The sequence below is a fragment of the Lithobates pipiens genome, unplaced genomic scaffold (assembly GCF_037356315.1).
Source record: "Lithobates pipiens isolate NorthernLeopardFrog02 unplaced genomic scaffold, aLitPip1_a1.2 Scaffold_28, whole genome shotgun sequence".
Lineage (NCBI taxonomy): Eukaryota > Metazoa > Chordata > Amphibia > Anura > Ranidae > Lithobates > Lithobates pipiens.
In genome coordinates this window covers 163,324,257-163,350,531 of record NW_027507789.1, presented here as the reverse complement: position 1 = coordinate 163,350,531, position 26,275 = coordinate 163,324,257, and the positions used below count along the sequence as shown (strand labels likewise).

The 26,275-nt window shown below is 46.9% G+C and overlaps 1 protein-coding gene across 1 annotated transcript in view; it reads left to right on the top strand.

Annotated features, from left to right (window-relative positions):
* The window catches only part of MED24 (mediator complex subunit 24), a 122,932-nt gene that overhangs the window by 8,440 nt on the left and 88,217 nt on the right, over nucleotides 1-26,275 (top strand). Inside the window, exons 3-4 of the mRNA XM_077459823.1 lie at nucleotides 11,292-11,374; nucleotides 19,140-19,178. Coding sequence (XP_077315949.1) covers nucleotides 11,292-11,374; nucleotides 19,140-19,178 — 122 coding nt within the window. The remainder of the gene's footprint in view (nucleotides 1-11,291; nucleotides 11,375-19,139; nucleotides 19,179-26,275) is intronic.

The window sequence follows — 26,275 nt, the reverse complement described above, 5'->3', positions numbered from 1 at the left end:
TGACCCGCATCACCGTGTACAGATGCTTATTGAGATGCAATAGGAAAGTATGTGGTAAAAAAGTATTGCCTAAAGCACCCCCATATGTACTAATGTATGCTCTGAATAGTGTGCTCACAGATCACATGCCAATGCACATGGAAGTGTTTTACCAGCCCTGGCTCACACCCACATACAGCGGCCTCTTCTATTGCATCTTAACAGGTGGCTGTACTCTGCAGCAGGTCCTGGGAATATCAGTATGCAGGCTCTGCATGCTGTAAGACCTCTGTACGGCCATTTGCATGAAGCCACAGTCTTTGAAGCATCCCGTCATAATGATGGACCAATAGGAATGTTTTGGAGGTCTGTGAAGCACCTCCAACGCTAACAGGAAGATGTGGGGCTTTGCCCATCACAGCAGCTTAGTATTTGAGTGTAATGATTGGGACTTGGATATTGCTACAGGTACAGTGCCTTGAAAAATATTTATACTCCTTAAAATTTTCCACATTTTGTCATGTTACATCCAAAAACTTAAATGTATTTTATTGGGATTTTATGTGATAGACGAACACAAAGTGACACATAATTGTGAAGTGGAAGGAAAATGATAAATGTTTTTCACATTTTTTACAAATATGTGAAAAGTGTGGTGTGTATTTGTATTCAGCCCCCTGAGTCAATACTTTGTAGAACCTCCTTTCTCTGCAATTACAGCTGCAAGTCTTTTTGGGGATGTCTCTACCAGCTTTACACATCTCGAGAGTGACATTTTTTATTATTTTTTATTTTTTTTTACTAAAAAAAACTTATGAGTGTAACATGTTCCCAAAGGTGAACTTATTCTTTAACCCTTTTGCTGAAGGAGAAAAATTTCCTGTTTGCAAAATGTTATAACAAACTATGAAGTTTTTGTTTTTTCAAAATTTTTGGTCTTTTTTTCAAAAAGAAGAAAGCTCTATTTGTATGAAAAAAATTCTAAATATTTCACTTGGGTACAGTGTTGCATGACCAGGCAATTGTCATTCAAAGTATGAGAGCGCTGAAAACTGCCCTGGGCAGGAAAGGGGGGTAAAAGTCCCAGTAGGCAAGTGGTTAATAAGACATCCAAGGTCCAAAAGACTCTGGATGTCTCCCTTGAATGTAATCCAATGCACATCGCACTAAATTACATTCTTTCCTTGTCTTAATGGGAGGGGAAACTGTCAGTGGGGACCCGGAAGTGACGTCACACACACACACACACACACACGTCATTTTCCGGTCAGCAACAAGAAGGGGAGGAGAGCAGACATGCGTCCGCTCTTCTCCCTCTCCTCTTCCTGGCGGCACAACTATGCCGGTCCCAAGCCCACATAGCATAAATAGCGGGGGGTCTAAGCAGGCGCCAGGACCCGGCACCTGGAATTTGTCGATCCTTGCATTATACAATGTTCTTATTCAATTCCCTTTAGATTTACCTTCAATTATGTAGTGCAGGGGTCTGCCTGTTTGCATGCAAAATGAAAGTGTTTGACCTTTTTGTATTTTTATGGTTTTGGCAAATCTAAAGGAAGATTGTATAATGTATGGCCAGCCTTACATTCTGAATATGGGTGTAACATGCTACTAAAGTTAAACTTCCCTTTAATGTAATTACCGTCCCTGGTGCCGATTAAAAAAAAACTAAAAACTAAACTAAGTGCATGTTTGGCAGTAATTAATGGTCAGATTGTGGCAGCCAGGAAATGTGGGAAAAGGATTGTTATTATGTTTAACTGGCAAATATACATATAAAATATCATGTCAGGCTTGTGCTTAAAACTTTTTTTTTTTTCTCGCAAAGTAATACATTTGTTTTGGGGGTCTGTATCCTCATTGGGACAGGAGAGGGATAAGCTGTATGGGAAATCTCTTCTCTTCCACATCAACAGAAACAATTAAAGCAGAACTCCAGCCAAAATAAGTAATAAAAAAAATTGAAAGTCAAAATAAGAACCAGGTTATGCTGCAATATTCACCTTCAATGCAGAAATTTCCCCTGAAGCACTGTTTTTTTTCTGCCACTAGGTATCTGAGGGCCAGCGTTTTTCAACCAGTTTCCTCTGAGCCCAGGTTGTCCTGGACCCACCACAGCCTATGATGGGGACAGCGAAAGGAGAAGCAGCACAGTGGGGAGCTCTTCTCCCTGCCTACTCCTGTGAGCATTCTTCTTGCCAGCACACGAGTTGATAGGCTTCCTTGTGCTTCTTCTCACTTTTACACTCCCAGCACGACTGTACAGCTTGGCCCTGCACTTGCACTCTCCTCATTGGCTCACAGGCTGTGATTGACAGTAGCGGGAGTCAATGCTCCAGCTGCTATCTCAGCCTATGAGAGGGATGAAACCCGAGAGAGACACTGCTCTCACGCACATCGCTGGATTGAGATGGGGCTCAGGTAAGTATTGGGGGGGCTGCACACAAGGTTTTTTACCTTTTATGCATCGAATGCATGAAGGTAAAAAAAACCTTGGACCTTTTAGAACCACTTTAATGTGTGTCTTTTATATCTGAGTTCAGCTTTAAGAAGAATGGGTTAAATTGAGAAATTCTGTTGGATTTTTATTGTTGGTATCTTCATGTCCTGGTGATTTTATGTTCCCTTATTTCTCGTCCTGGTGTCACAGGCACAGGAGATGAGGGGATACCTCTACAAATGGATTCCTACATAGCAATATAAAACCCCAATAAAGGTTTTTACACTTACATGTTGTATTAAAAAATGAACAAAATGTTTCTGGCCAGTGGCTGAAGTTGAGCTTTAGGGGTCGGGCAAGATGTTCCACTTTAGAGTGACGCAAATATCTCAGAATGCCCTAGGAGCTTCCAAGTCCCTGAGTGATTAATAAAGTGGTATTAAACCCAAAATCAAAAATGTATCAATATATTACAGCTTTCCAATCATTAGCTGTGGTGGCTGCATTCGTTTTCTTTAGGCTTTTTTTTTCACCTAGTGATCTGGTCAGTGACATACCCCCACTCTGGATGAATGAGCACAGGGTGCACATTTGGACATTAACATTGTTAATCTGGGGGAAGGGGAGTGTTGGATTTAGTTACAACTACAAACTTTCAACTCGCACTGTAGTTACAGCAATAGCTTTTTCTTATCATACATGACGGGCCATAGTAGATACTATGTGGGTTATAGACCACCTTCGGGTGATGGACACTGGCACGCCCTAAGACAAAAAGTGCATTCCCTATATAACCCCTCTCACTACTTGGAGTACCTCCGTTTTTTTTTTCCCCAATGTCTAAGGTGTTGGTCACGAGTAAAGATGCTCATATGCTAAAGGATCCAACAGATAAGTTGGAATTCCTTTTTAAAAATGATATTTCGCTCGCAGGTTGTCATTCAGCCTGTGCTGGCAGAGATCGGAGTATCTCAGTCCTTAAAGGACCAGTTTATAGAGGTACTCAATGTTATTCCTGATCAGCAGGCCCAGGATTTGGCTGGTATAGCAGAAGCCCTGTGTTTTACAGGAGACGCTATGAAAGATTCTATTCTCCATGCCTCACAGCTCATTCTAGAGCTGGTACATGTGCATAGATTCCTATGGTTGAAAAATTGTGCAGGCGAAGCGCCATGCAAAAAGCTGTTGGCTAGTTTCCCATTTCATGTTGAACGGTTATTTGGAGAGGACCTGGGGGAGGAAACCCACAAAACAAAATACTAAAGCCTCCTTTTGAAGGGGTGCCTCCGCTCACTCGAGTGGGGGAAGGCTTCTACACTTTTCAAGGGTCTGGCAGGAACAATGTCAAGACAGATAGGCTGCTTCCTCAATTTCTCCAGGTTACAAACTAGAGTTCAGAGAATTCCCGTCTCGTTTTCTCAGATCAAACATTCCCAGAGATCCAGTGAAAAAAAAGTCTCTCTTTCTAGCTTTGGACCATCTCTTATCTCAAAGAGTGATATTGGTGGTCCCCTTGGAAGAGCAAGGATTAGGGTTAATTCAAACCTTTTCACGGTTCCAAAACCAAACGGGGATGTCAGACCCATTTTAGATCTCAAAGATCTAAACCAGTTTTTGAATATCCGTTCCTTTCACATGGAGCAATCCAATCAGTAGTCTCCATCCTACAAGGGGGAGAATTTCTGGCATAAATCGACATCAAGGATGCCCATTTTCCCCGCTCACCAGAAATTTCTACGCTTCGAGGTAGAAAATCGTAATTTTCAGTTTGTAGCTCTGCCTTTCAGTCTAGCTACTGCACCTCAAGTGTTTCCAAAGGTCCTGGCTCCTCCTTTAGCTAGGTTAAGGGCTCAAGGTATAACGATACTAGCCTACTTAGATGATCTACTCTTGATAGATCAGTCGGTAAAACTCTTAAACCAAAGTTTGTTGCTGCAGTCAGCTACCTAGAATACCTAGGTTTGATTCTCAACCTAGAGAAATCCTCTTTAAAACCATCAAGGAGATTGCAGTACTTGGGGCTGATCATAGATACAGTTCAGAAGAAGGTGTTTTTGCCCCAGGAAAGGATCGGTTCTATAAAGGAACTGGTTTAGTTGGTCAAAACAAAGAAGAGTCCTTCTATTCGACTTTGCATGAAGTTATTGGGAAAGATGGTGGCTTCTTTCGAGGCCGTTCCTTATGTGCAGTTTCATTCAAGACTGCTGCAAAACCGTATTCTGTCAACTTGGAACGAGATCCAAGGTCCACGCTCTGGACTTCCCAATGCGTCTACCCCCCGAAGTGCGTCAGAGCCTCAATTCGTTGTTGATATCCAGGAATCTTCAAAAAGGAAAAATCTTTTCTACCAGTCACCTGGAAGGTGGTAACAACCGATGCCAGCCTTCTGGGCTGGGAAGCAGTCCTGGAAGAAGCGTCTGTCCAAAGAAAATGGTCCAAATCAGAGAGCACCTTGCCCATCAATATTCTAAAGATTCAGGCAGTACGCCTGGACGCTCAGACTACGGAATTGTCCTGTCTGGATACAATCTGACAATGCCACAGCAGTGGCCTAGATCAATCACCAAGGGGGCATGAGAAGTCTTGCAGCCCAGAAAGAGGTGAATCATATTCTATCTTGGGCAGAAAACATTCCTTGCCTATCGGCAATTTTCATTCCATGAATAGAGAGTTGGCAGGCAGACTACTTGAGTCGCCAACAATTGTTCCTGGGAGAATGGTCCCTTCACCCCGACATCTTTCTGTCAATACGTTAAAGATGGGGAGTTCCAGACGTGGATCTGTTTGCGTGCAGGTTCAACAACAAGATTGACAACTTTGTGTCAAGGACAAGGGATCCGTTGGCATATAGAACAGATGCCTTGGTTTTTCCATGGGATCAGTTTTCACTAATCTATGCATTCCCTCCTGTTCTGTTCTGCTTCCGCGCCTTCTTTGCAGGATCAAGCAAGAAGGGAAGGAGGTGATTCTTGTGGCCCAGGAGATCTTGGTTTGCCTGAGATCATAAAGATGGTGGTAGGGGACCCTTGGACCCTACCTCTGTGGCCAAGACCTTCTCTCGCAAGGTCTGGTATTCCATCCATCCTTACAAACACTAAATTGAATGGTTTGGATATTAAGACCCACATTCTGAAAGACTGGGCTGTCAGCTTCAGTAGTTTCTACTTTGGTTAATGCTAGGAAGCCGGCCTCCAGAGTCATATATTATAGTCTGGAAGGCATATGTCTCCTGGTGTGAATCCAGGGGTTGGCACCCCAGGAAATATGTCATAGGTAGGATCCTTGAATTCCTACAGATGGGATTAGAAATGAAGCTCACCCTGAATACTATCAAAGGCCAGGTGTCAGCCCTATCAGTGTTTTTTCAACCACCACTTGCTTCACACTCTCTGGTTCGTAGCTTTATTCAGGGGGCAACACGGATTAATCCTCCAGTTAGGCCCCACCTGAGCCCTTGGGACTTAAATTTAGTCCTGTCAGCATTACAAAAACAGTCTTTTTAGCTAATACAAGATATTCCCTTAGTCCTCTTGACGAGGAAAATAATTTGCTTGGTTGCCCTATCTTCTACAAGAAGAGTATCAGAGTTGGCTGTTCTTTCTTGTAAAGAGCCATATTTGATTATTCATAAGGATAAGGTTTTATTGCAGCCTCATCCTAAATTAGTACAGAAGGTAGTATCAGGTTTTCATTTAAACCAGGATATTGTTCTTTTTCCAGAACTTCGTTCTGTGGAAGAGAGGTTACTACATTCTCTTGATGTGGTGAGAGCGGTCAAGGTCTATTTGACAGTGACCGCTCAGATTCGTAAAACCGATTTTTTTTTTTTTTTTTTGTGTTGCTAGGCAGTCCTAAAAGAGGACAGGCAGCATCGAGATCTACTGTTTCTAAATGGATTCGTCAAGTGTCAAGCTTATGGTTTAAAGAGGAAAATTCCTCTTCATATTAAAGTGGTTGTAAACCCTTACAACACACTTTGACCTACAGGTAAGCCTAGATTAAGGCTTACCTGTAGGTCCAAGAAATGTCCTAAACCTACACGGTTTAGGAGATATTTGGTGAAAGACAGGCACCGTTGTCTACGGCGCGCAGGCGCACTGAGCGCGGCACCGTCAGTGATGAAGATGCCGCGCGTGTCGGCTCCTGTGCGCATGCGCGGGAGTGACGTCATTGCGGCTTCGCCGAATGACAGCGGCAGAGCAGCGAGGCCCCACCTAGAAGATCGATGCGCCGGACTACAGGGGACAGCGGTGACATCGCTGGCTCCTGTGTCAGGTAAGTGACACATAATGGGCTACTATGCGATGCATAGTAGTCCATTATGCTTTGCCTTTGCAGGGAATGAAAGAGGAAGTAAACTCATCAGGGTTTACTTCCTCTTTAACCACTTGCTTACTAGGCACTTAAACCCCCCTCAGTCCTAGACCAATTTTGAGCTTTCAGCGCTGATGCACTTTGAATGACAATTGCGCGGGCATACAACACCGTACCCAAATGAAATTTTTATCATTTTTTTCCCACAAATAGAGCTTTCTTTTGGTGGTATTTAGTTACAGCTCGGAGTTTTATTTTTTGCTAAACAAACAAAAAAAGATGAAAAAAAAAATTCATGTTTAATAGTTTGTTATAAAATTTTGCAAACGGGTCATTTTTCTCCTTCATTGAAGTGCGCTGATTAGGCGGCACTGATAGGCTGCACTGGTGGGCACTGATGGGCTGCATTGGTGGGCACTGATAGGCTGCACTGGTGGGCACTGATAGGCATAGTTAAGGCGGCACTAATAGGCACAGATAAGGCGGCACTGATGGGCAAAGATGGGCACGTATGGGTGGCACGGATGGGCACTGATAGGTACCACTGATAGATGGGACTGATGGGCACTGATAGGTGGCACTGATAGGTGGCTCTGATAGGTGGCACTGCTGGGCACTGATGGGTGGCTCTGCTGGGCACTGGTAGATGACACTGATGGGCACGGATAAGTGGAACTGGGGTGCAGCACCTTTGAGGCAGATTGTGGGCACTGCTGGGTGGCACTGACGGGGGGCACTTTTTAAACATTTGGCACTGCAGGGGGCAGGTGGGCACTGGCAATAGACGTAGTCCCGGCAAAGGAGATCCGCGCTGTAGCCGTCATTTGGCTATAGCGCGGATCTCAAGTGGTTAAAGCACACTCCACCAGGGTTGTTAGTGCTTCTTGGGCAGTGCATCACCAGGCCTCCATGGCTCAGATCTGCAATGCTGCAACTTGGTCTTCAAGTCCATACATTTACCAGATTCTATCAAGTAGATGTAAAAGGTCATGAGGATATCGCCTTTGGGCGCAATCTACTGCAGTATAAGTCCTCTTGTCTCTTGGTGCCCTACTTTTGTTGTGTCTCCCTCCTTTCTTTTGGCAATGCTATGGGACATTCCACACAGTAACTACTATGGCTCTGTGTCCCATGATGTATGATAACAGCTTACCTGTAAAATCCTTTTCTTTGAAGTACATCATGGGACAAAGAGGTCCCTCCCTTCTTTGGTATACATGTGTATTGCTTTGCTACAAAACTGAGGTACTCCCAGTACTGGGAGGGGTTATATAGGGAGTGCACTTTTTGTCTTTAGGGCGTGCCAGTGTCCATCACCTGAAGGTGGCCTATAACCCACATAGTAACTACTATGGCTGTGTGTCCTCTGATGTACTTCAAAGAAAAGGATTTTACAGGTAAGCTGTTATACAAATCCTATTTTTTTTTTCTTTTGGAATAAAGGTTTTACATGAATACATAAAAACTGATAATTGTAAGCATCCGTCAGTTGTAAATGGTTTGTCTCAACCCTCTAAACTACTGCATTTAAAGGAGATCTTGTTCTTTTGAAAAACTGACTTACTGAGACTAATATAAAGCTGAATTACATGTGCCTTTTATATCTGTCACAAGTTATGCTTTAAGCAATAAATTACACACATCAAATGTAGACAAGTCAGAGAATCTTGCTCTCTTGGCTCACCTGCCAGTGTTTACATGGCATGCAGTTAATGCACTTACCCTTTGGTTATTGGCATCTGACATGAACTTCAATAAGGCTTTGACTGCAAAACAAATGTCTACACAATTGAAGTTCTGGTTCAGTGGCTCCCAGCGAGCAGCCCATCAGCCCTCTGTGTGCAGCCAGCATGACCTGGGGCACCAGTTATTAGGCACCCCTTTACAGAGTGACAGCGGGGTGCCGTGTGCTAAAATACTTTTTGCATTGCAGCACTCATCACTGAAATAAACTGTACTGTAGGTGTAGTTAAATTTCGCTGCAATTGCATTGACCACCAGTAGGGGGGGTATTAAATTTCACTAACCGTGCACGAGGGGTAATTATTGTGATTACTGACACCAATGATCACTCCAATTTTCTCTTCAGCATAGATTGAAAAAAAATGCAGCAGGACTAAAATTTTCACACATTGTGGTGCATTATCACCTAACTCAAATAATGCATTTCTAAGCACAAGAACCACTGCTATTGTGTGGCCCTGTATTATATTTAAGTTGACCATCACTGTTGCAGCTTGTGCTTGCTGACTAAGTGGACTCGGCTTTGAGCTCTGATCTGTGTAAGCTGTGTTTATTAGATAATTGTGTGGCCTCACAACAAAAAATTTAAGTAAACAAAATTTATTATACCTAATGTACCACCATCCACGTTAAATGGAATAGCAATTTGTGAGTCTGGTCCCCAACCAGAAACCAACAATAAAGAGGGAGCATGTGGACTATCACGGTACAGGTAAAATGTAGACAAACAAATAAATATATATGCAACAAACATGACAAAAATGTATTCGTACACAAACAACATTGGTATTTCAAATTACAGATGATATAGTATTTCAACTAGTTTCGCTGTAAACAGCTTCGTCAGAAAATAAAGTAGCTACATCTGAAACAATATAAATATTACATGAGACAAACAATTTTTCATATTTAGAATATAGATGGGGAAACAAAGGTAACAAAATATTTACCGCAGTGGGCTGCTTACCCCCAATCCAGCTCCATCAGGGCCCAAGGGCCAGCCTGCAGAGCCTCCCGTGGCGAATGGGGGAGACAAACGCACAAAGAACAGAAGGCTGGTGTCTGGGTGGAATAAATAGAGTATGCTAAATGGACAAGAAATTGTGGAAAAAGACCAGGTCATTATCAAGAGATGGACCCTTTCGCCTCCCCCAGCCGTCGTGGGAGGTTCTGCCGGCTGGCCCTTGGGCCCTGATGGCACTGGATTGGGGGTAAGCAGCCCACTGCGGTAAACATTTTGTTACCTTTGTTTCCCCATCTATATTGTTTTCTAAATATAAAAAATAGTTTTTGTCTTATGTAATATTTATATCTTTTCAGATGTATCTACTGTATTTCCTGACGAAGCTGTTTACAGCGAAACTACTTGAAATACTATACCATCTGTAATTTTAGATATCAATGTTTGTGTACAAATACATTTTTGTCATTTTTTCTAAATTTGTTGCATATATATTTTTGTCTACGTATTTTACCTGTACCGTTATAGCCCACATGCTCCCTCTTTCTTGTTAAACTGCATTTATAATACAGTGGTGATTTATAGCCCAAGGAAAGGCCTTGAGCTTTTTCTTTCTGTTAGAGCAGGGGTCTCCAAACTGTCCACGCGAAGAGCCAGTGTACTGTCCTTCAGGCTTTAGGGGGGGCTGGACTGTGGCCATCAGGAGTAGAAAATGTCGCATCAGAGCAAACAATACCCCACCTTCGGTGTCAGGGAGAGGAATTGTGGCCCATCATTTGTTGTTATTGGGCACCATTGTTGATGTCATTGGTTGGAATAGTGCCCCATTATTGGTGTTAGTCAATGAAATAATGCCCCAAGGGCCAGATAAAAGCAAAGAGCTTCAGTTTGGAGATCACTGTGCTAATTCCTAAAAACAGACTAAGTCCCTAATAGGGAGGCATATTATATAGGTAAAGCAGTTTTATAATGGACATCCTCTTATAACAAAGATGTCTCGGAGGTCAACTGCACTCCTCAGTAAACAATCTGAGAAATTTGCATTATTTATTTATTACACGTACTTATATACTGTAGCACTGTCAATTTACACAGCACTTTACAGTATAGTATATATTCACATTAGTCCCTGCCCTCAAGGAGCTTACAATCTAAGATGCCTATCCCACATTCATACATACTAGGGCCAATTAGACTACCAGCATGTCTTTTGGAGTGTGGAAATCGGAGTACCCGGAGAAACCCACGCAGGCACAGGGAGAATATGCAAACGCTGTGCAGGTAGTGCCATGGTTGGTATTTGAACTGATGACCCTAGTGCTGCTAGGCGGAATTGCTAACCATTTAGCCACTGTGCATTAAAGAAGTCCAGCCAAACATCTCCTATGGATCGCAGGCACGTAGTTCGTGTTGAACTCCTGTGACCCATTTTCAGCATAGAGTGGGCTGAAGTCCGCTCTCTGCTGACCTCACAGAAGTCAGTCCAGGCACCGTGTTATCCTGACAATAAAGTCTGGATCCACCAGGTGCTTGGACTGGGAGCCTGAGCGGCTGCCCCCTCCATATCCCATCGCTCCAATGAGCGGAGGAGGAGGCTGAACAGAAAGCTGTGACTAACAGCCAACAGCTTTCTGCTTGGGAACTTCTGAAAACCCATCGATTGGCAGTGTTCGATCGCTCGGTTCTCAGTGTAGAGGCACCAGGGGACAGGTGCAGCATCGTATCGATGCTTCATCCACTGAGGTAAGTATGATTCAAAAAAATTACATTTTATAAACTGTTGGACATTCCTGCTCAATGGTAGAACATTTTCAAGGTTCTGTCATTTCTTATTTAAATGTTGTTCTTTTGCAGAAGCACTTTTGGACCAGGCCATGATTGGACCAGCACCCAACCCTCTGATATTGTCTTACCTCAAGTATGCTATCAACTCTCAGGTATGTTACGTAATCGTCTTATCTTTGCATTGACTAGTTTAAGAATAATTCGTTTACATGTCGATGTAACCAAGTTTTTCTTCTAAAGCGTATTAGATCATTCCTGTTGAATGTTTTAACAGGCTCATGTTATTGGTCTTTGGCATCACTTAGGCCCTTTTCACACCAGTGTACCGATCGGGTCTGCCTGTCCAATTTTCAGACAGTCTCGACCACCCATTGTCACCCGCCATCATCCAATCTGGTCCAATAAAAATGGACGTATGGAGATTCGCTTCCGTTGGGCGCATCAGATCTGATGATAATCCGATTGAAACCGACATGCTGTGAATTTCCATCCGACCGCCCTATAGAGAACAGTGGGCTGTGTCCACTCTGCAAAGTGGAGCAGACAAGGACCTGTCATCCGCCTGCTCTGTGGGGATCAGCAGGCGGTTCCACTTGGATGGGTTCCACCCCATGTGAAAGGGGCCTTAGACATTAGTTTGAGACATTTCTAAGATCTTTCAGAATTCATTGATAGGTCCATTGGACCTGCAGGTGACTTTCTTTCTGCCCAGCATTTGACCTTCTTCAAGCAGGTTTTGCATTCCTATAGACTTGTATGGTAATGCCAACATCTGATGCTAACACGTCTTTCAGCACAGGTCTTAAAGCGGAGGTCCACCCTAAAGTGGACCTTCCGCTCATTGGAATCCTCCCCCCCTCCGGCGCCACAATTGGCACCTTTCAGGGGGGAGGGGGGTGCAGGTACCTGTACAGTACAGGTATCTGCACCCACTTCCGGGATAGCTCTCTGCGGAAAGGGGCGTAGATTACACCCCTTTCCGAAAGTCCCCCGCTGCCTGCTGGGAAACACACAGATCCCAGAGGCAGCGCGTCCATCCTTATTGCGCAGCACGACTCGCGCATGCGCAGTAGGGAACCGGGAAATGAAGCCGAAAGGCTCCACTTCCTGATTCCCATACCCAAGATGGCGGCGGCAGCACCCGAGAGACGATCGAGAGATCGGCTTCGGGTGCCGACATCGCGGGCGCACTGGACAGGTAAATGTCACTATTTTAAAAGTCAGCAGCTGCAGTATTTGTAGCTGCTGGCTTTAAAAAAAAAAACGCGGACTCCCGCTTTAAAGGTGGTAATTACACACTGGAGGGTAGGCGGCTGTTTGGATGTGATCCAGCCATCAGACAGATGCTAACAAACCATGGGAGCACAGGGGAGATAGCAAGGGAATCCACTTGAGTGGAAACTGTAATAATTAGCTGAATATATTCAGCACAACTGAATGCTGTTACCTTGGAGATTAGTCATAGGCCTCATTCATGCTTGCTGCTAGGGCCATTAGCAGATTCCTGCAGCTTGACTCACAGTTGGTTGCAAACTGCTGTGGTCAGGAAACCAGTACAAAGCAATGACAATCTTATTGGACCCCCCTGCTGTTCGCACTGTTTCTGTACCTGCGGTTAAGAACAGATGATTTGCCCTGGACATAGACAGATTGCTTCCAGGACCAATCATCTGTCCCTAATCACTGGGTATGCAGATACATGGTACCATGGGATATGTAGTCCTTAGAAATTCAAAATAAACAGCAGAGGAGAGGCTGCAAAGCATGCAGGCAATCCAAGAAGTTGTGGAAAGAGATGATCAGTAGACAGGCAGAACTTACAACATAGAGGACAACTTTTCAAGTAAATTTATACTGGATTGTCAGTAATAATTGTTTTGTATTGGTTAGGGTTGCACCGATACTAATATTGGTAGCGGTGCCGATTCCGAGTATTTGCCCGAATACTTGTACTCGGGCAAATGCTCCTCATGCTTCACCCAATACCTGCATACCAGAAGTCAGTGGGCAGGCAGAGTGGGTGGGAGAAGGTGGAGCGTGGGTCCTGACACAGTGAGAGTCCTTGCAGGCTGCAGTGGAGGAAGGTAAGCTTATGGTGCAGGGGTGTGGGTCGCAGCCATCCATCAACATTGGTAAAACCCGGGCCATCAGAATCATTAACAGAAGTGACGGCCCGAGTTTCCGACAGAGGATGTACACTGCAATGCCCATCTTGGTACACCCTGCACTCGGCCTCAGTACCCTGCAGTCACAGGGCGGCAGCGGACATCTTGTTACACCCAGCCCATATACTATATGGGCTGGGTGTAACAATAGCCCATATGCAGCACTAAAATAAAATCGATAAGAGTGAGCTGTACACTGCAACGCCCATCTTGATACACCCTGCACTTGGCCTCAGTAAGCCTAGTCAGAATGCAGAATGGGTGTAACAATATGTCCGCTGCTGCATTCTGACTAGGCTTACTGAGGCCAAGTGCAGGGTGTATCAAGATGGGCGTTGCAGTGTACAGCTCACTCTTATCGATTTTATTTTAGTGCTGCATTATTATCAGTGCCACTACCTACCAAACAGTGCCACCAGTCAGTGCCACATATTGGTTCCAGCCATCAGTGCCCATCAGTCAGTGCCATCTATTAGTCCTGCATATCAGTGCCAGTCATTAGTGCTGCAAATCAGTGCCCATCAGTCTTTGCCACCTATCATTGCTCATCAGCGCTGCTGCATATTAGGGCCTCCTCATCAGTGCCACTGGCAGTTACAGTTCTGCATAATTATAAAGAAGATATCGTTGGTCTGTATTGTGCTTTTGAAAATTGTCACTTGACATTTAAAAAAGTATCAGTAATCGGTATCAGCGAGTACTTGGGGTGGGGGGATAGTATCGATACTTGTACTCGGTCTTAAAAAATTGCTATCGGTGCAACCCAATATATTACAGTGCTGATGTTAGAAATTGAAAGTGTATGCGGTGACAATAGCTCTCCTATAATGCATTGGGTTACATTTTTCTTCCTGCATTCTTGTATCAAGATAAGGAATTGTGATAGTCAGTTACTGTATGTATGTTCCAAATCAGTGGCACAAAAAGTATTGATGCCAGACACAACCAAGCAGCAAGCATTTTTAGAAGGTCAACAGTGGCAGATCCTGTACCTCTCATGACAGGTTTACTTTAAGTATACTATTTTGAATATAACATTTTATTATATTCTAGAAGTGCAAAAAAAGTACCTGATTCTGCCAGAAATCCAGAGTGCTTACAAGGTCCCATACACTATGTAGTGGCATTTACCCAGTTCAACTCTGTAAACAGAATACATCCATCATGTGTTATGGAGAGGAGTCAATGGGGAGGAGTGTAGTGTAGTCTGTAGTCCTAGTACATTTGCTTTCATAGGGTGACAACACTGCTCCTCCATAGATACAGTACAATGGGTGAACATGGTCACTCTAGGGCAGGAAGTTTGTTACTAGCGGGATCACCAGGTGCGAACAAACACAATGTTTTTATATATGAAAATGTTTCAGGTTATGTAATATATTTTAAATAAAGCTGATGTAAAATTATCATTTTCCTATACATAAAAATTTCCTGTGGCTATGGACATTGAAAGTTCTTAAGCAGTAAATAAGCTTTACTCTCATAACACTTTACAAATTAAATATAATCATTTTTCTCTGCAAACCACAATCATTTTGTGGGATAAAAAAAAGAATATTTCTTTATCCTACATCCCAGGACAACAGGGTATCTCCATGTCCAATATGATAGGGTTATGCTGCCACCTTCATGTAATTGGACACTGGCAAAAAAGATCCCTCTCAGTTAGACATAGCATCATTTTTTTGCTAGTTTCTTAAGTAATGGTCAAATCTGTGTAGTCTTTACACAGATATAACTACTTTAGCTAGTTTTCCAAGATTTTGGTGCAGTCAGCGATAGCCTGGCTCCAACAAGGACATTTTCTGCCATTGGTGGATATCTAGGATGCCTATCTACGCACTTCAATTTTCCTACTTCACTAAAGGTTCCTACAGTTTGTGGTGGAAGACTGCCACTTTGTTTGTGGCTCTCTAGTTCAGCCTGTTCATTACTCCCAAAGTATTCATTGAGGTAATAGCATCTGTCTTGATGCTTATTCGTACTCCGTATATTCAGTCTGCTCCATATATGGGGTTCAATTTAAATTGAAAGGTGCTGAACATACAAAAATGCTGCTTTAGTCCCAAACCAGAGTCTTTAGATCTGATGCTGGACATGAGAGTGATCCTACCCTAGGACAAATGCCTTGCTCTGAGATCTCAGGGGGAGTTGCTTCAAACTCTGGCAAAATCCTCTATTAGGCTTTGCATAAGGGTTCTGGAAAAGCTGGCATCTTTCTTCAAGGTAGTCCCTTTTGCCCAGCTTCATTTCAGGTCTCTCCAACTGAATGTCTTGCTGACATGGGATGGGGGGCACTGTAATTGGACTTCCCAATGCAGTTACACCCCAGAACAAGACTCTCTGAAGTGGTGGATCTCTTTGCAAATGCTGGTGATGGGAAAATTGTCCCTCCCTCTGTCTTTGGAGGGTCCTAATGTCAGAAACCAGCCTGTGGGCTAAGGTGGAGTTCTGGACAATTTCTCGGTCCAGGAGACTTGGTCACCACAGGGGAGGTTGTTGCCCCTCAATATCCTGGAATTGGTTGGAGAAGCTGGGTGGTCTCCCTGTAAGGGTTCAATTGGACAATGTCATAGCAGTGATGTACATAAATCATCAGGGAGGCACCAAAAGTTGGGCCACTCAGGAGTAATCCTGTCTTATGAGGAACTTCATGTCCCTGTCCTGTCTTGCCTAGCATGGAAAATTGTCAGGCCAATTTTCTCAGCTATCTAGCTACTGACTCCAGGGGAGTGGGCTCTTCAAAACACTTCTAGGTGAAGAACTCTACAGAGAGTTGGGAACACAGGATGTGGATCTTCTGGCGTCCAGGTTCAATGCAAAACTATACAGATTCATATTCAGAACCAAGGATCCCTGACCATTCATGATGGATGTTTTTGTACACTGCCTTTCAAAGTTTCCATTGCCCCCAGGTATAGTGAGCTCTTTCTGCTAGCCCAGCCTCTCTTAAGCTGGGTACACAGGCTGAAAACTGTTGGTTTGACAAGGACGGCTAACTTTCACTCCATGTGTTCAGGTCTCTGTTGAACAGGGAAGTTCTGCAAAACTAGCATCCGATCAGCGCTGATCAGTGTGTCAGAATACAATAGCACATCATGGGAGATTGCCGCACTAACACCTTTTGTGTTAGTACAGTGAACTGTCAGTTTTTCTTCATTCAGCCCGCTGGGTTGAATAAAAATAACTTCTTGTGTATGTCCCTCAATAATGCATATGTACAGACCAGATATGTCTAAACAGTAGCAGAGACAGAGCACTGGTGTGAGCATGCTTGTGTTCATACATGTGGCTGCAATTGTCTCAGGAAAGCAGAGTTAGACCAGTGCTGTCAATCAAAAGGTCTGCCTCCTTAGTAGAGTGTTGTCGGGAATAGGGGAGAAGGGTGCGCTCTTACCCTCGAGATCTCCACTTTCATTACACTCAGAAGCATAGGATAACAAGCAAAGTATGCTGTCTGACTTGGAATGCAAAAAAGTACAAAGTGGGATGACTTTATCAAAACAAGCCTTTGTTTGTTCTCTGTAGCTGCTGGCACTCTGCTCACTTTATTTCTCACAGCAAAAGCATTGAAGCCGTCCAAGTTGTTCCCTTGGCATCACATCTCACCCCGTTCCTGAGCTCCTGCGATGGGTTTACCATAGAGAAGCGGTTGTCAACTCATGAGCTAAAAGGGAGCCTCAAATGTGGCCCCTGGCATTACCAAAGGGCCACACATAATGTTCAATATATGTAATGCTTGAGAGGAGCGGTCAAAAACTGCAGACCTAATAAAGGAGATGAGGATCAGAGTGTGGACATGCTACATTATTGGCTGGGGGTGACTGCAATAGGCCTATTACCCTAATCCAGGGGTCGGCAACCCATCGATCGTGGGCTACCTGTCCACAACGGGTAGATGACAGATAGACCCGGAATGGGTCTGTGCCGCCGCCCCCACTACTGCCAGTACTTCTCTTTCCACCCTCAGCCTCCTCCGCCGTGCCTTTTGGTTATTCTATCTCCCTCCCCCCAGCCTGTGAATAGCGGAGGGTGAGAGCCAGCACAGCCCAGGACAGAGGGCAGGGGAGGAGCTGGCCAAGTTAACTTTTCAAGTTGACCCACAGGTGTTGGTTGTTAGGCCCTAAGTAACCAATCACCAGCTTGTTAATATTTAGAGTAATTTAACCAGCTCCTGCCCCCTGTACAGAACAGTGCTGCTCCTTGGTCTCCTGTGTGCACAGGTAGGATGCTATGGGGAGGGGGGTGATGTGATGGGCCACCCCTATCCCTGCATTCTGTGCGTAGCGCTCTCCCGGTCCCTGCATTCTGTGCGTAGCGCTCTCCCGGTCCCTGCATTCTGTGCGTAGCGCTCTCCCGGTCCCTGCGTTCTGTGCGTAGCGCTCTCCCGGTCCCTGCGTTCTGTGCGTAGCGCTCTCCCGGTCCCTGCGTTCTGTGCGTAGCGCTCTCCCGGTCCCTGCGTTCTGTGCGTAGCGCTCTCCGGGTCCCTGCGTTCTGTGCGTAGCGCTCTCCGGGTCCCTGCGTTCTGTGCGTAGCGCTCTCCGGGTCCCTGCGTTCTGTGCGTAGCGCTCTCCGGGTCCCTGCGTTCTGTGCGTAGCGCTCTCCGGGTCCCTGCGTTCTGTGCGTAGCGCTCTCCCGGTCCCTGCGTTCTGTGCGTAGCGCTCTCCCGATCCCTGCGTTCTGTGCGTAGCGCTCTCCCGATCCCTGCGTTCTGTGCGTAGCGCTCTCCCGATCCATGCGTTCTGTGCGTAGCGCTCTCCCGATCCCTGCGTTCTGTGCGTAGCGCTCTCCCGATCCCTGCGTTCTGTGCGTAGCGCTCTCCCGGTCCCTGCGTTCTGTGCGTAGCCCTCTCCCGATCCCTGCGTTCTGTGCGTAGCCCTCTCCCGGTCCCTGCGTTCTGTGCGTAGCCCTCTCCCGGTCCCTGCGTTCTGTGCGTAGCCCTCTCCCGGTCCCTGCGTTCTGTGCGTAGCCCTCTCCCGGTCCCTGCGTTCTGTGCGTAGCCCTCTCCCGGTCCCTGCGTTCTGTGCGTAGCCCTCTCCCGGTCCCTGCGTTCTGTGCGTAGCCCTCTCCCGGTCCCTGCGTTCTGTGCGTAGCCCTCTCCCGGTCCCTGCGTTCTGTGCGTAGCGCACTCCCGGTCCCTGCGTTCTGTGCGTAGCGCACTCCCGGTCCCTGCACTTGTAATACTTTTTTTTGTGTCCACTGCGTTTGGGCTCTATTTTGGGGTTAACCATGTATCGTCGCCCACAGTAGATCACAAAGGCAGTGCGTTTTAAACACTATGCAGGAAACACACATGGAACATGCCTTTCTGGCATAACATTCTGTTGTTAACCAGCCCTAACAAAAGCACACTGTGCCCAGTGATCTTTGACTTCATCATTATTGTTCAAGTAGATCTCCGTCTCTCTAAGGTTGCCTACCCCTGGCCTAATCAGTGTTTTCGCTACAGGCTGCTGAGGTCTGAGTATGGCACATCGTATACCGAAGGTTCGTGGGTTGGCCACCAGGGAATTCGAGAGTAGAAAGCTGGAATGGGAGGCTACCATGAATCACTGCTGAGAGGGGGTACGAAGTCATCCAAGTCTCAGCAGAGTGTGCTGAGCTGCAGAGACTTGGATGACTTCAGCTCTTGTTGTGAACTTCGAGAATGAATATCTTCCTGGTACTATGGCCTGGATTCACTTTGAGTACTTGTATGCCTTTTTGATTCTTGTTAATCTGTAGAGACTAAGATGAGCTATTTCTTTTGCAGATGGTATCTTATGCTACTGTCCTGACTGCCATCAGCAAGGTAAGATTCTCATTTGGTATATGGTGTTTATCATGTTTTCAGGTCAACTCTTGAAAATGATTTGTAGTTCAATTATGAATTTCTGTGTATTGGACCCCTTTCAGTCTGTTCTGTACTCCTGTGACCCGTTTTCAGCAGACAGCAGGCTGAAGTCACAGAGACCCTGTCCAGGGTCTGGAAAGATTGTGACCATATGGTCAGGATCTACCAACATGCCTGGGCCGGCACCCAGCTCAGCCTCTCACTGAGCCACTGAGAGCCTGACCCGGTCGCTCCCGCCCCCTATACAGCACAGAGCTCCAGTGAGGGGGCTCTGAGAACTGGGTGATCAGCGGTGTTTGATCGCTCGGTTCCCTGTGTTAAAGCTGGCGGGGTGACAGATGCAGCATCGGACACTTACCTTAGAACGAAGTTCCCACGGCCCAACCCGGTCAGCGCTGAGGGGGTTGACATGTTGCCTTGCCGTTTCTTCCGGGGTCGCGGGCTCCGATGCTGTGAGTGGCTGGAGCTGCAATGACATCATGCATGCGTGCAGGAGTCCTCCGATCCAGCATGATATGCCAATCATTCACTGGACATCCCCCCCCCCCCCATAGAGCTATTGGTCCCCCCCCCCCCCCCCCCCCGCTAGCAATAAACACGTGTAAAATCTGGCAGGTTGTTTTTTTTTTGCTTTTTTTAAATATTTTCCTTATTTTATTGAGACACAGTATCAAAACAAACCTCTCCATTTAGGAGCACATTGACATGTATTAACCAATATGCCTTATTGCGTCTACATAATACAGTTTTCATGTTTTATCATATCTCTTTTATTCTAATTTCCAAAAAACACCCATAAAATAACAGCAAAGAGGAGAAGATTTTCCTCCTCCTTTCCTTTCCCTTTTAAAGCGGAGTTCCACCCAAAAGGGGAACTTTTGCTTTAAGCACTCCTCGCCCCCTGACACGCCACATTTGGTATGTAATTTTTTTTGGGGGGGTGTGTACCCTTTTCTTTGGGGGACTTCCTGTCCTGCTTCCTGTCTTCGGCCACCTAGGCAACTCCTCCTCTTGCCCTAGGCGGTCCCTCCCTGCCAGCAATCTTCTGGGACACAACTCAGGTCCCAGAAGATCGGCTGGCCTATAGGAGAGCGCAGCATGACTCGCTCACAGTTACCATGATGGTGCTGAGTAGAGGAGGGTGAGAGGAGCTAGCCTCCGGGCGGCTGGACAGTGGGGCAGGTAGATGTCGGATTATTAAAAGTCAGCAGCTATGCTTTCTCGTTCATTCATTGACTGACACAGCTCTATTAATCTTGACCGTAGGGCTATTATGCCACCTTCAGGAGAGGATTAGGCAGAACATGTAATGCATGTGAAAAACAAGAGAACTGTACAGTTCCGCCCAGGGGGCGGTCCCTCTGGCAATAACCCCTCAGCCTGCTTCCTGCAGCTCAGTTTTTTTCTGCCTAGTGAAGAAGGACCTAGGCTCCCTGCCGGGACTATCGGTCCTGGAGATTTTTTTCTGGATTTTTGCCTTTTGCACAAGATTAGAAGATCCTGTAATCTTCTATCAACAGCCGGCTGGGTGACAGGCTGGATAATATAGATCCTTGTAGTCTTCCCAGCCTGGCCATCGAGCGTGTGCAGGCCCTAGCTACGCGCTGGGTCGGCCACAACGTGCCCCTCAGGCTCCAGGGGAGGCCGGTGAGCGCAATGCTACGGGGCACACATATGACTGGACTACGGATGTCTTTGTCACAGTGTGCCGTGGCCTGCAGCCACCCCGTACTGCTTGAGTGTGGGTCTGTGATGGGATGCCTCCAGTCTGGTAAGTACAGCTCTCTCTGTCTCGGCAGGACAGAGCAGCTGGGCATTCCATGGGAGGTCGATTAGGGGGTGCCTCTTCTCACTTTCTTCTCTCCCTGCCTCCCCCCCCCCCCCCCCCCCCGTGGGGGATGCTACATGACTGGGCTGAAGTACGGCGTGTGTACCTGGGCCAGGGGTCCCCCCGGGGGGGGGGTCTGATCCTTGATTGGGGGCTGCGCTGCTGGCTGGCTGTGTCTGTCTGTGTCCCTGAGCTGTCATCTGTCTCTCTGCTGGTGTCTGTGGGCTCTGCATGTGCTGCCGCCATAACGCTGACCGCCGCCATTGTCTGTGCATTCTCTGTGTACAGTTTTGATCATCCGCCAGTTTCTGTTAGCCTCTGTGAGAAGCATGGTCAGCGGCCATTTTCTCGGAATTCTGCGGCCATTTTCCATATGATTTTTATTTTATTGTTCTATACAAGGGCGCCTGGTGGCTATTTTCTTGTAGCCCCTGTACTTTTTTTCTCCACAGTGCTGGTTCCTGTGCCTCAGAACAGCACAGTTTTTTTTCTTGGACACTTGTGAGCTGACACAGGACACAGCCATCTGTGGTGGGGGCCCCTCAGTCTGTTGCAGCTAGTAGGGTGGGATTAAGCATCTTCTCCTAAGTCCACAAGGGTGGCAGACGGGATGGGTCAGCATGGCGTCAGAAGCTGGCGTTTCTTCCCCAGACCTGCCTGCTATTGCAACCGGCTGAAACGTTTGTTACCAGGGTGGAGGCGGTGTGCGGGTACAAAGGGGGTAAAAAACGCCCCACCCCCCCATCCTCCGGGGAGAGCTCTGATTCAGACTTGGGCCCCCACAGTGACTGGCGGCCCCTGCTCTGATGTATCAGAGGACGCTGACCAGGACCGATTGGACAGTGAGGATGATTCTGGGTCCACGCAGGAAAAAGCGCTAGTTGGAGCACTTATCACCGCTGTGCGTGATACCCTGAAAATACAGGATGCGACAGGATCCTCTGCCGAGGTGGCGGTCCCTTTTGGGTCCCGTAAGCCAGCCCGTACACCTAAGGTGTTCCTGTATCTGACTTACTTTGATAAGTTCATATACAAGGAATGGGGAAGCCCGCAATGGGCCTTTTCGGTCCCAAAAACAATGGTGGTGCGTTACTCATTTGAGGAGAGCCTTCGTAAAAAATGGTTGGCTCCCCCGGTCGTGGACCCCCCAGTATTCAGGTTAAACAGAGTAACCGGTGCTGCGGCCCCTGAACTGGCTGAAATGCTGATCTGCGGACCAGGCACCTAAAGAAGCCTTGATGGATTTGCCCTTCCTTGGTGAGCGGCTATTTGGAGCCTCACTGGATAACATTATTAAGAATTTCACGGGTGGAAAGAGCATGTTGCTCCCACAGTCCAGGAAGGGTAAGGAGCCACGCCGCAGGCAAGGGCCCTCCTTTTCCGCTCAAGAGGCTTCTACTTCCGCCCGGGGCCTCAGGTAAATGCTCCCAGTCTGATAGGGTGACTACTGAGGGGCAAAAGTGTCCCTGGACTCGCAAGCCAGCGAGCAAAAGTGCTACCACATGAAGGTTTGTCCCCACCCAACACTCGGGTGGCAGGTCGCCTTCAGGAGTTCGCAGTTCGGTGGGCCTTTCGGCTGTCCAAACAATGGTCTGCGAGCTCATTTCATCGGACTACAAGATAGAGTTCTTCTCTTGGCCACCAAACAGATTCTTTCCCTCCAGCATACCCTTACTCCCGGCTCGCCGGGAGACCCTGTTTGGGGCAGTAAGGGACCTGCTCAGCCGCGGGGTGATAGTGCCTCTTCCAGAAATGGAAGGGTTTCAGGGATTCTATTCCAATCTGTTTGTAGTCCCCAAAAAGGAATGGGTACATCCAATCCTGGACCTAAAAGCCCTCAATTGCTTTCTGAAAGTACAGAGGTTCAGAATGGAATCAGTTCGCTCCATAGTCGCTGCACTTCATCAGGGGGACTCCCTGGCGTCTGTGGATATCCAGGACGCATACCTGCACATACCCATATGCCTCGGGCATCAGAGGTTTCTGAGATTTGCAGCAGGGGAAGACCACTACCAGTTTGTGGCTCTCCCCTTAGGCCTGGCTTCAGCACCTGCGAGTCTTTACCAAGGTATTGGCTCCAATTTTGGTGTTGTTGCGACAACGTGGGATCGCAATCGTTGGTTACCTAGACGATCTCCTTCTGAAAGCAGCTTCGCCTCAGAATTAAGGGGATCACCATGCAAACTCTACAGGAATTTGGGTGGGTGTTGAACCTCAAAAAGTCGATACTAGTGCCGGCTCAGCGCCTGGAGTACCTAGGCTTACTTTCCTTCGAGGCAGTACCGTACTCTCAATTTCACACCAGAGTCTTGCAGAAGGATGTATTGTCCAAACGGGACAAATCTCCATTGTCCCTGGATCGACAGATACAAGTGAGCCAGTTAGTCAGGGACTCTCTTCTCTGGTGGCTGAGATCTCCGGCCCTTCGGTCCAGGAAATCATTCCTACTTCTTCATTGGATGGTGATCACAACGGATGCCAGCTTGACCGGCTGGGGTGGAGTACTGGGAGTACAATCGACCCAGGGTCTCTGGTCGAGGGAGGAATCCCAGTTTCTGATCAATGTGCTCAAACTTCGAGCGATCAGGCTATGCCTCTCCACATGGTCGAGACTACGAGGACGTCCGATCAGAATCCAGTCAGACAACACCACGGCAGTGACATATGCCAACCATCAAAGGGGGGACCAGAAGCTCGTCTGCAGCACGGGAGGTCGCTCACATCCTTCGGTGGGCACGTACCGGCCATATACATCCCGGGAGTAGAAAACTGGCAGGCGGACTATCTGTCGCCAGATGCTGGACCCAGGAGAATGGTCACTGCAGCAGGAGGCATTCAGGCTTCAATCAAAAGGTGCGGAGGTTCGTGTCCAGGACAAGAGATCCTTGGGCAGACGCGTTGGTGGCTCCATGGGAGCAGTACTGGCCAATTTACGCTTTCCCTCTGTTCAAACTGTTACCACATCTGCTCCGCAGAGTGGAGGCCGAGGGGATTCCAGTAATACTGATTGCCCCAGATTGGCCTCGGTGTCCTTGGTACGCCGACCTAGTACCCCTGGTGGCGGATGCTCCTTGGTGGTTGCCGATGCGAGAAGACCTTCTGTCACAAGGTCCGGTACTCCATCCTGCTTTACCGTCGCTGGTTCTAATAGCATGGCTGTTGAAAGCCAGGTGCAAAGGGACCGAGGTCTGGACTCAGTAATTTCCACTATGCTGAGGGCATGAAAATCTTCTCGGAAGATATACCATCGTACGTGGAAATCTTATATCTCCATGTGTTAGGAGATGGGGTGGCGTCCATGCACCTATTCTGTTTCCAGGATCCTGCTGTTCTTACAGCGTAGAGTAGACCAGAAGTTTGGCCTTGAGCACCATCAAGGGACAGATATCAGCCTTGTCTGTTTTTTTCCAAAGACCCCTGGCGTCTCACTCATTGGTGAGCACCTTTGTGCAAGTGGTCCAGCATGTAGTCCCTCCGGTGCATCCACCCCTACCTCCATGGGATCTGAACCTGGTACTATCGGTGCTTCAGAAATCGCCATTTGAGAACGTCAGGGAAATTCCCTTGTTGACTCTTTCTCAGAAAGTGGACTTTCTAGTGGTTATTACATCTGCCAGGGGGGTTTCGGAGCTGGCGGCCTTGTCCTGCAAGTCGCCCTATCTGGTTATCCACAGGGATAAGGTGGTGTTGCGTCCGCAACCTTCTTTTCTGCCGAAGATGGTTTTGGCCTTCCATCTCAATGAAGACCTTGTGTTACCATCTCTGTGTCCTAAACCGACACATCCCAAGGAGGTGGCCCTCTATTCCCTGGACATGGTTCGGGCTCTAAGGGTATATCTGTCTGCCATGGCTCCCTTCCGGAAGTCAGATTCTCTGTTTATTTCGCTAGCTGGTCTCGTCGACCACCATTTCTAGGTGGATCAGTCAGGTCATGGTCCAGGCTTACACCTTGAAGGGGCAGGTGCCCCCCTTTCCTGTCACGGCCCATTCCACCAGGGCAATTGGAACCTCTTGGGCTTTCCGACATCAAGCGTCAGTCTCCCAGGTGTGTAAGGCGGCGACTTGGTCGACCGTTCACACTTTCACAAAGTTCTACAAAGTTGATGTAAGCGTATCTTCTGATGCCTGCCTTGGCTGCAAAGTTTTGCAGGAGGCCGTGTAATTGTTGCAATTTATACTCTTTCTTCTTGTTAGAGAAAATTTCATTTTGATTGTCAATGCATTCTGATGCATATTTTGGCCGCAAGTTGTGATGCGGTTGGTTCAGGTGGTGACTCCTCAGTTGGGGAGCACCTCTGATTGTGGGTGAAGTTATGACACTGCTTGGGGACGTCCCTATGGTCAAGATTAATGGAGCTGTGTCCGTCAATGAACGAAAGAGAAAATAGGATTTTTGTACTCACCGTAAAATCCTTTTCTCTGAAGTTCACTGACAGACACAGCACACGCCCCTCCTATTACTTTACTTTATACTGCTTGTTGACATACTGAGCTGCAGGAAGCAGGCTGATGGGTTTTTGCCAGAGGGGCCACCCCCTGGGCGGAACTGTAAAGTTCTGTTGTTTTTCACATGTATTACATGTTCTGCCTAGTCCTCTCCTGAAGGTGGCGTAATAACCTTACAGTCAAGATTAATGGAGCTGTGTCTGTCAATGAACTTCAGAGAAAAGGATTTTACGGTGAGTACAAAAAGCCCTATTTTTTGTAGCTGCTGACTTTTAATAAACTAAAAAACGGAACTCCGCTTTAAACGAGAAAACACCCCCAGCCTTAGATCCTACACCTCTCATGGAAAAGAGGGTGTGGGCAGGAGACAGATTGTGTCTAAACCCCCCCCCCATCCATCATGTTTAAGGAAGGACCCTATTCCTCTAAAATTCTTCATGTGAGAAATACATACCCATCTTCAATTCCTCCTGACAGGTTGGTTTTAGCCAAGTTGATCGACTAATCAAATTGAGTACATTCATTCTGCTCATACATGGTTCGAACCTTGGTTAGTTCCTACTGAACTGCCCGAGATTTGAACTGTCTATGGCTGGCTTTAGTCCTGAGTGTTTGCATGCTTTTTCTTTGCAATGATGGACACATTGGGGGGGGTGAATAAACAAGCAGATGGCCATATAATCAAAATGACCGGGTAACGTGAGGATGAAGGCATAGACGGCTGGCCCTTCTCCATCAGACGCCTTCGGATCTGTGTAACCTCTGTACAGTATGCTGCGCT